Raw genomic sequence first — 10356 nt, forward strand, 5'->3', positions numbered from 1 at the left:
CTCCTGTTCCTGTGTAACAGGCTCGAGGGGCTGAATGGCCTCCTCCTGTTCCTGTGTAACAGACTCGAGGGGCTGAATGGCCTCCTCCTGTTCCTGTGTAACAGGCTCGAGGGGCTGAATGGGCCTCCTCCTGTTCCTATGTAACAGGCTTGAGGGGCTGAATGGCCTCCTCCTGTTCCTGTGTAACAGGCTCGAGGGGCTGAATGGCCTCCTCCTGTTCCTGTGTAACAGACTCGAGGGGCTGAATGGCCTCCTCCTGTTCCTGTGTAACAGGCTCGAGGGGCTGAATGGGCCTCCTCCTGTTCCTGTGTAACAGGCTCGAGGGGGACTGAATGGCCTCCTCCTGTGCCCCAGTAGTTGGTAACCGCTAGGTCCAAATAGTGACTTGATGCTCGCGAGCTACACGTGTCACTCCTGCCTGCCCCCCACCCCCCACCGCCGTGGCCCTCGATTTTTGCAGGGGGTGGGGGGGGGGCGGGATTGGCCAGACCCACCCCACCCCCACCACACACACAAAACACGCCGGGGGTTATTTTAGAAAAACAAAACATTGTTGTAACTTTATTTCAGATTCTCGACTCGCTTCCTCCCCGAGGAACGTGCTGTAGAGAAAAGGCGGCGCTGAAACGTAGCTCACATACGTGCGGCAGACAATCTTTACAGACGGGACCCTGGGAAGGGGGCGAGCGGGGAGGGGGAGGAAACCATTACACGAGAGAGAGAGAGGGATAACAAGGTGAGGGGATGGCAGGGCTGGGCAAAGACCCATCGAGCCTTGACCACTGAACGACGTCTCCACGGGTGAAATATTGGGGGGGGGGGGGGGGGGGGGTGGGGGGGTGATAGGTTCCCCGCCTGTACTCCACGCGGTGTAGAAAGGAGCGATCGAGCGGCGCTAAAATGCTGTCCCCCGTTCCCAGACAGGGGAAGCGAGAGAAAAGCCAAGAGCACGCCCCCTCCTCAGCTACAGCACACCCCCCCCCCCCCCCGCAGTGGGGACGATCGGTACTAAGGCAGCAAATCAGTCGGGGAGGAGATACCGCACTCCCCCAGACACCCCCTTGAAAAAGGGGAGGGGAGGACGGGAACCAAGCCAGCGCGAGGCGCAGACACGGATGAGCGGGGCTGGCGGACGTGGTGTTGGGATGGAATGGGGGGGGGGGGTGGTTGGAAGGAGAGACAGAGAGAACGACGAAACCGTTTGCTGGAATCGTAAACCCGAAAGGGAGAGCGGCGAGGAAAGAGTGGGGGAGGACGAGCAGATGCTTCTTAAAAACTTTGGTTAACCCAGCGCGAGGTGCGACGTACAGCGGAACATCGACCGAATCAGACAGCAGAGTTCATCAACTCACTCCTTTTTCTACCACCAAATCAGAGAAGCTTCTCTCTCTCTTATTAATCAAAGTTGAAGTAAAAATTACGCTCAGTGCACCCATTGCGCTAACACTTTAAAGGTAACCAAAAAAAAATTACCACACCCTCTAAAACCCACCCCGCTCCTTCCCCGAACCCAGCCCACGTTCCAGAATCTGCTCCTCCCGGTCGAAAGTCGAGGCGTGGGTGGGAGGGGAGGGAAGAGAATCCTCTGAGCGCAAGGCGGCCTATAAAACTAGGCCCACGGGAACGGACCCCCCCCCCCCCCACGCGTGCGTGCGCACACACACACACACACACATACATCCGCTCGAATCTCCTCCTCACAGGTCATCATCTTCGTCTGGGAGAGGGGCGAAGGAAGCCACCTGTTGGGGGGGGGGGGGGGGGGGGTGGAAAACGGAGGAGGTTAGTTGTGCTGCCGACTGCCTCGCCAGTTAACCAAGACATTAAACAGAAAAAAAACCAGAGCAAACCAAGGTACTGGAGGGATAGAATTGAAACATATCACACTGGGAGTTACTGTGCACAGTTCTGGTCTCCATATCACACTGGGAGTTACTGTGCACAGTTCTGGTCTCCATATCACACTGGGAGTTACTGTGCACAGTTCAGGTCTCCATATCACACTGGGAGTTACTGTGCACAGTTCTGGTCTCCATATCACACTAGGAGTTACTGTGCACAGTTCTGGTCTCCATATCACACTGGGAGTTACTGGGCACAGTTCTGGTCTCCATATCACACTGGGAGTTACTGTGCACAGTTCTGGTCTCCATATCACACTGGGAGTTACTGTGCACAGTTCTGGTCTCCATATCACACTGGGAGTTACTCTGCACAGTTCTGGTCTCCATATCACACTGGGAGTTACTGGGCACAGTTCTGGTCTCCATATCACACTTGGAGTTACTGTGCACAGTTCTAGTCTCCATATCACACTGGGAGTTACTGTGCACAGTTCTGGTCTCCATATCACATTTGGAGTTACTGTGCACAGTTCTGGTCTCCATATCACACTGGGAGTTACTGTGCACAGTTCTGGTCTCCATATCACACTGGGAGTTACTGTGCACAGTTCTGGTCTCCATATCACACTGGGAGTTACTGTGCACAGTTCTGGTCTCCATATCACACTGGGAGTTACTGTGCACAGTTCTGGTCTCCATATCACACTTGGAGTTACTGTGCACAGTTCTGGTCTCCATATCACACTTGGAGTTACTGTGCACAGTTCTAGTCTCCATATCACACTTGGAGTTACTGTGCACAGTTCTGGTCTCCATATCACATTTGGAGTTACTGTGCACAGTTCTGGTCTCCATATCACATTTGGAGTTACTGTGCACAGTTCTAGTCTCCATATCACACTGGGAGTTACTGTGCACAGTTCTGGTCTCCATATCACATTTGGAGTTACTGTGCACAGTTCTGGTCTCCATATCACACTTGGAGTTACTGTGCACAGTTCTGGTCTCCATATCACACTGGGAGTTACTGGGCACAGTTCTGGTCTCCATATCACACTTGGAGTTACTGTGCACAGTTCTGGTCTCCATATCACACTGGGAGTTACTGTGCACAGTTCTGGTCTCCATATCACACTGGGAGTTACTGTGCACAGTTCTAGTCTCCATATCACACTTGGGAGCACTGTGCACAGTTCTGGTCTCTCACACTATGGTACTTACAGTGAGCTCCTGCTCGTAGCGCTCGGCGAGCTGTGGGTCCATCTGAACCTCGGGCGGGGCCAGGGCCGGCATGGCCACAAACTCCAGGTTGGGGTCACCGATCATCTTCCTCGCCAGCCACAGGAAGGGCTTCTCAAAGTTATAGTTACTCTTGGCGGAGATGTCGTAGTACTGTCGAGGGAGAGAGAGAGAGGCGGGCAGGGGGATGAGGGAGAGGGCAGGGGACAGTGTGGGAGGGAGAAGATAGAATAGAAAGAGGGGACAGAAGGGAAAGAAAAAAAAAGGATCACGTTAAAACCATCTTTAAAAGGAGCAGAAAGGTCGAGTGTAGCCTGAGCTGACACTGACCATGAGGACCTGCCTCGATACCGCATCGAATCACAGCTCCCGACACGCCCCACCCAGTGAAGTGAGAGACAGGTGACTGCAGCTACCGATCTGCACACAGCAAGACCAAACACCAGTGGCAGCAATCCCCGGCCAATCGGCTCCTGCTGGAGGGAGGAAGGTGGGCCAGAGCACCGGCAGAATTCACCCCCTCTCTCCAGACAGGGCCTCACAATCTCGACTGCGCATCCCTGATCGGTATCTTGTACCTGCCCTGGGAGTGTTTGATTGGGCAGTGTAGAGGGAGCTTTACTCTGTATCTAACCCGTGCTGTACCTGCCCTGGGAGTGTTTGATGGGACAGTGTAGAGGGAGCTTTACTCTGTATCTAACCCGTGCTGTACCTGCCCTGGGAGTGTTTGATGGGACAGTGTAGAGGGAGCTTTACTCTGTATCTAACCCGTGCTGTACCTGCCCTGGGAGTGTTTGATGGGACAGTGTAGAGGGAGCTTTACTCTGTATCTAACCCGTGCTGTACCTGCCCTGGGAGTGTTTGATGGGACAGTGTAGAGGGAGCTTTACTCTGTATCTAACCCGTGCTGTACCTGTCCTGGGAGTGTTTGATGGGACAGTGTAGAGGGAGCTTTACTCTGTATCTAACCCGTGCTGTACCTGCCCTGGGAGTGTTTGATGGGACAGTGTAGAGGGAGCTTTACTCTGTATCTAACCCGTGCTGTACCTGCCCTGGGGGTGTTTGAAGGGACAGTGTAGAGGGAGCTTTACTCTGTATCTAACCCGTGCTGTACCTGCCCTGGGAGTGTTTGATGGGACAGTGTAGAGGGAGCTTTACTCTGTATCTAACCCCGTGCTGTACCTGTCCTGGGAGTGTTTGATGGGACAGTGTAGAGGGAGCTTTACTCTGTATCTAACCCCGTGCTGTACCTGTCCTGGGAGTGTTTGATGGGACAGTGTAGAGGGAGCTTTACTCTGTATCTAACCCCGTGCTGTACCTGCCCTGGGAGTGTTTGATGGGACAGTGTAGAGGGAGCTTTACTCTGTATCTAACCCGTGCTGTACCTGCCCTGGGGGTGTTTGAAGGGACAGTGTAGAGGGAGCTTTACTCTGTATCTAACCCGTGCTGTACCTGCCCTGGGAGTGTGTGATGGGGACAGTGTAGAGGGAGCTTTACTCTGTATCTAACCCGTGCTGTACCTGCCCTGGGGGTGTTTGAAGGGACAGTGTAGAGGGAGCTTTACTCTGTATCTAACCCGTGCTGTACCTGCCCTGGGAGTGTTTGATGGGACAGTGTAGAGGAAGCTTTACTCTGTATCTAACCCATGCTGTACCTGCCCTGGGAGTGTGTGATGGGACAGTGTAGAGGGAGCTTTACTCTGTATCTAACCCGTGCTGTACCTGCCCTGGGAGTGTTTGATGGGACAGTGTAGAGGGAGCTTTACTCTGTATCTAACCTGTGCTGTACCTGCCCTGGGAGTGTTTGATGGGACAGTGTAGAGGGAGCTTTACTCTGTATCTAACCCGTGCTGTACCTGCCCTGGGAGTGTTTGATGGGACAGTGTAGAGGGAGCTTTACTCTGTATCTAACCCGTGCTGTACCTGCCCTGGGAGTGTTTGATGGGACAGTGTAGAGGGAGCTTTACTCTGTATCTAACCCATGCTGTACCTGTGCTGGGACAGTGTGGAATGGGCGCAAGTCCCCTTTACCTGCAGGTTCTTCTTCCTGTGGAAGGTGATGGACTTGGCTTTGACTTTGCGGTCTTTGATGTCCACTTTGTTGCCGCACAGGACAATGGGAATGTTCTCGCAGACACGCACCAGGTCCCGGTGCCAGTTGGGTACGTTCTTGTAGGTGACCCTGGCCGTCACGTCGAACATGATGATGGCGCACTGTGCTGCGCGGGGGAGAAAGACACAGGGTCAGTCAGTTAGAGGGGGCGAGAGGGGGGTACAGTAGATTGAGCCTATAATTGAGTAGATTGGGCCGATACTCTCTGGAGTTGACAAGAATGAGAGGTGATCTCATTGAAACATATCAGATTCTGAGGGGGATTGACAGGGTGGATGCTGAGAGGATGTTTCCCCTCGTGGGGGAATCTAGAACTCGGGGGCAGTTTCAGAATAAGGAGTCGCCCATTTAAAACGGAGATGAGGAGGAATTTATTCTCTCAGAGGGTGGTGAACCTTTGGAATTCTCTTCCCCAGAGAGCTGTGGAGGCTGGGTCATTGAATATATTTAAGGTGGAGATCGACAGATTTTTGAATGGTAAGGGAGTCGAGGGTTATGGGGAGCGGGCAGGGAAGTGGAGTTGAGGCCACGATCAGATCAGTCATGATCTTACTAAATGGCGGAGCAGGCTCGAGGGCCAAATGGACGACTCCTGCTCCTATTTCTTATGGTCTAACGTGAAACTTTATCAAAAATCTTTTGAAAGTCCATATACACAGCATCCACCGCACTACCCTCATGAACCCTCTCTGCTGTTTCATCAAAGAACTCAATCAAGGGAAACGGGCAGGAAAGTGAAGTTGGGGTCGATGGATCAGCCATGATCTTATTGAATGATGGAGCAGGCTCGAGGGGCCATGTGGCCGACTCCTGCTCCTTCTTATGACAGGGAGCACCAGAGAAGGGAGATGTTGGTTACTTTCTTGCTGGGGGGTGGGACCAGTGGCTGATGACATTCAGCATGTAACACAGAAACCGGCCAATCAGCCCAACAGACCCACGCCGGTGGGGACAGGACTCACCTTGAATGTAGTAGCCATCTCGCAGGCCCCCGAACTTCTCCTGGCCGGCCGTGTCCCACACGTTGAACCGGATGGCCCCTCGGTTGGTGTGAAAGATGAGGGGGTGGACCTCCACGCCGAGGGTGGCTGGCGGAAACAAGGGAGGGAAGCAGAGCTGGTAACATGGGCCCAACAACCGCAACCCCCCCCCCCACCCCGGGAAGCCTGCCCCGCCAACCTCAGGGGACCCTCATCCCCACCACCCCACACCCAGCATCAACAACTGCCATTTTATACAGCGCCCGTAACACAGTAAAACCTCCCAAAGCGATCAGACAGAATCGGACACCGAGCCACATAAGGAGATATTACTACAGGTGGCCAAAAGCTTGGTCCAAGAGGGAGGTTTTGAGGAGTGCCTCAAAAGGAGGAAAGAGAGAGGCAGTGGCGCTTAAGGAGGGAATTCCAGAACTTAGGGGGTTGAGGCAATTGAAGGCACGGCTGCCAATGATTGAGAGAGAGCCAGAGAGAGAGCGCGAGAGCCAGAGAGAGAGAGAGCGAGCGAGCCAGAGCCAGCGAGAGAGCCAGAGAGAAAGCCAGAGAGAGAGAACGCGAGGGGCTAACAGGGCCAGCCCACTTCATCTGCACACGTGACTCCTCCCAAAGATGACGACATCTAACACTGGTTGACACGCTCCAATCCACCACCGACCCCCCCTCCCCCAATGTGAGACACTCTAATGCCTTCCCACCCCTGCCCTCCTCCCCCCCCCCTTTAACGGGCGGCAGGCGCAGACAGCGAACCCTCCTTACCGACGTATTTCTTTTCAAACTCTCCGCTCACGTGCCGCTTGACGAAGGTGGTTTTCCCCGTGCCACCATCACCGACCAGGACCAGCTGAAAGAGGAGGGAGTTGGGTGAGTGGACCGAATGGACGGTGGCTCAGAGCTACTCACCCAGGGGCTTGGGCGGGAACACCTACCCCAGCTCAACGCTGCGTTTTACAGATCCTCAAAACACCTTCGACTGCCCACAATCCCTACGTCGCTCGGGATGCAGGGCGTCGCTGGCATGGCATAAGAACCTAAAAAATAGCAGTAGTAGTCCATCCGGCCCCTCGAGCCTGCTCCGCCATTCAATACGATCATGGCTGATCATCGACCTCAACTCCACTTTCCCGCCTGATCTCCATATCCCTCAATTCCACTAGAGTCCAAAATTCTATCGATCTCAGCCTTGAATATTCTCAACGACTCAGCATCCACAGCCCTCTGGGGCAGGGAATTCCAAAGATTCACAACCCTCTGAGTGAAGACATTCCTCCTCATCTCCGTCTTAAGGGAAGAATTCCAGAGTTTAGGGCCGAGGCAGCTGAAGGCACGACCGCCATTGGCTGGGCGATTAAAATCGGCGGATGTGCAAGAGGCCAGAATTGGAGGCGCGCAGAGATCTCGGAGGGTTGTAGGAGGTTACAGAGATAGGAAGGGTTGTAGGGGCTGAAGGAGGTTACAGAGATAGGGAGGGTTGTAGGGGCTGGAGGAGGTTACAGAGATAGGGAGGGTTGTAGGGGCTGGAGGAGGTTACAGAGATCGGGAGGGTTGTAGGGGCTGAAGGAGGTTACAGAGATAGGGAGGGTTGTAGGGGCTGGAGGAGGTTACAGAGATCGGGAGGGTTGTAGGGGCTGAAGGAGGTTACAGAGATCGGGAGGGTTGTAGGGGCTGGAGGAGGTTACAGAGATAGGGAGGGTTGTAGGGGCTGGAGGAGGTTACAGAGATAGGGAGGGTTGTAGGGGCTGGAGGAGGTTACAGAGATCGGGAGGGTTGTAGGGGCTGAAGGAGGTTACAGAGATAGGGAGGGTTGTAGGGGCTGGAGGAGGTTACAGAGATCGGGAGGTTGTAGGGGCTGGAGGAGGTTACAGAGATAGGGAGGGTTGTAGGGGCTGGAGGAGGTTACAGAGATAGGGAGGGTTGTAGGGGCTGGAGGAGGTTACAGAGATGGGGAGGGTTGTAGGGGCTGGAGGAGGTTACAGAGATCGGGAGGGTTGTAGGGGCTGAAGGAGGTTACAGAGATAGGGAGGGTTGTAGGGGCTGGAGGTGGTTACAGAGATAGGGAGGGTTGTAGTGGCTGGAGGAGGTTACAGAGATAGGGAGGGTTGTAGGGCTGGAGGTGGTTACAGAGATGGGGAGGGTTGTAGGGGCTGGAGGAGGTTACAGAGGTAGGGAGGGTTGTAGGGGCTGGAGGAGGTTACAGAGATATGGAGGGTTGTAGGGGCTGGAGGAGGTTACAGAGATCGGGAGGGGCGAGGTCAAGGCATTACTGGACTAGTAATCCAGAGATGCAAGTTCAACTCCCACCAGGACACGTCGTGAATTTGAATTCAGTTAATTAAATAAATGTGCAATTAAAAAAAACACGGCTATCAGTAAAAGTGACCATGAAGCTGTTGGATTGTCGGTAAAACGGCTTCACTGATGTCCTGTCAGGAAGGGAAGCTGCCGTCCTTACCCGGTCCGGCCTACAGGTGACCCCAGACCCACAGCAACTTCAGCTCCAGCATGGCCGAGCAAACCACGCGGTGGCATCAGGAGTGACTGCGTGCCCGACCGTACCTTCGCCACACGGACTGCAGCGGCTCGAGGCGGCGGCTCAGCGCCACCTTCCCAAGGGGCAAGAAAGACTTGCATTTCTCCAGCGCCTGTCACCACCTCGGGACGTCCCTGCGCTCCTCACAGCCAATGAAGCACTTCTGAAGTGGAGTCACTGTTGGAATGTAGGAAACGCACAGCAAGCTCCCACAAACAGCAGCGTGATAATGACCAGATCATCTGGTTTTTCTTATAAAGTGATGTTGATTGAGCGATAAATATTGGCCAGGACACCGGGGAGAACCCCCGCCGCCCCCCCCCCCGCGTTCTTCTTCCAATAGTACCACAGGATCTTTTACATCCACCCGAGGGGGCAGACAGGGGCCTCCGATTAACGTCTCGTCTGATAGGCAGCCCCTCCGACAGTGCAGCACTCCCTCAGGACTGCCCCTCCGACAGTGCAGCACTCCCCCAGTACTGACCCTCCGACAGTGCAGCACTCCCTCAGGACTGCCCCTCCGACAGTGCAGCACTCCCTCAGGACTGACCCTCCGACAGTGCAGCGCTCCCTCAGTACTGCCCCTCCGACAGTACAGCACTCCCTCAGTACTGCCCCTCCGACAGTGCAGCGCTCCCTCAGTACTGCCCCTCCAACAGTGCAGCGCTCCCTCAGTACTGCCCCTCCGACAGTGCAGCGCTCCCTCAGTACTGCCCCTCCGACAGTGCAGCGCTCCCTCAGTACTGACCCTCCGACAGTGCAGCGTTCCCTCAGTACTGCCCCTCCGACAGTGCAGCGCTCCCTCAGTACTGCCCCTCCGACAGTGCGCTGCTCCCTCAGTAATGCCCCTCCGACAGTGCAGCGCTCCCTCAGTACTGCCCCTCCGACAGTGCAGCGCTCCCTCAGTACTGCCCCTCCGACAGTGCACTGCTCCCTCAGTAATGCCCCTCCGACAGTGCAGCACTCCGTTCAGCGTCGTGGCGACGCGCTCCACCGACTGAGGTACTGCCTGTGAAACTGCACCCCCTCCCCGGCAGAGGTTCAGTGCCCACAAGGAGAGGGTTGAAACATGGCCGTCTGTAGAGCAGCATTTCGCCAACACTGGACCAGACACTGGTAACTCTGCTCGCTCCCCACTCTGTTCGTCCACCCCCTGACTAACTGTGCACGGGGCGGTGGGGGGGCGCGGTGGAGGGGGAACAGGACCCCACGTGCTCACCTTAAACTGGACGACATTCTCCTGCTGTTGTTGTTGAGTCATGTTTCGAATGTTATCAGTGCCCTGTGGGAGGAGACATAAAGCAAACATGTATTTCATTTCAGAAAAATTGATAAGATGCACCAAGGTTTCAAGGTATTTACAGCAGAGGAACAGGCCATTCGGCCCAACTGCTCCGTGCTAGTGTCTATACTCCACACGAGCCTCCCCGCCCCCACTCGGCAGCGTGAGTTGTACAGGACCTTGGTGAGACCGCACCTTGAGTATTGTGTGCAGTTTTGGTCGCCTTATCTGAGGAAGGATGTTCTTGCCATGGAGGGAGTGCAGCGAAGATTCACCAGGCTGATACCTGGGATGGCAGGAATGACGTATGAGGAGAGATTGGGTTGATTGGGCTTATACTCGCTGGAGTTTAGA

The 10356-nt window shown here is 54.9% G+C and overlaps 1 protein-coding gene across 1 annotated transcript; it reads right to left on the bottom strand.

Annotated features, from left to right (window-relative positions):
• Nucleotides 1–529: 529 nt before the first annotated feature.
• On the bottom strand, nucleotides 530–10046 carry LOC147092084 (GTP-binding nuclear protein Ran-like). The gene is made up of 6 exons (XM_085975825.1): nucleotides 9940–10046; nucleotides 6950–7034; nucleotides 6158–6283; nucleotides 5114–5301; nucleotides 3066–3236; nucleotides 530–1742 (listed from the first exon to the last, which is right to left on the bottom strand). Exons 1-6 carry the CDS (start codon nucleotides 10036–10038, stop codon nucleotides 1698–1700), a joined length of 714 nt encoding a protein of 237 aa, XP_085831951.1. The 5' UTR covers nucleotides 10039–10046; the 3' UTR covers nucleotides 530–1697.
• Between the last annotated feature and the right edge of the window lie 310 nt (nucleotides 10047–10356).

The sequence above is a fragment of the Somniosus microcephalus genome, unplaced genomic scaffold, assembly GCF_052327205.1.
Source record: "Somniosus microcephalus isolate GS21.2 unplaced genomic scaffold, FLI_Smic_1.0 unresolved_chr2, whole genome shotgun sequence".
NCBI classification, from domain to species: Eukaryota; Metazoa; Chordata; class Chondrichthyes; order Squaliformes; family Somniosidae; genus Somniosus; species Somniosus microcephalus.

Excerpts from the sequence above, each read along its gene's own strand:
- LOC147092084 (XM_085975825.1), bottom strand. The coding sequence starts at position 10,038 with ATGAAATACATGTTTGCTTTATGTCTCCTCCCACAGGGCACTGATAAC. Across the intron at positions 5,302-6,157 it reads AGATGGCTACTACATTCAAG|CACAGTGCGCCATCATCATG; the intron begins GTGAGTCCTGTC and ends TCCCCCGCGCAG. Across the intron at positions 3,237-5,113 it reads ACAGGAAGAAGAACCTGCAG|TACTACGACATCTCCGCCAA; the intron begins GTAAAGGGGACT and ends CTCCCTCGACAG.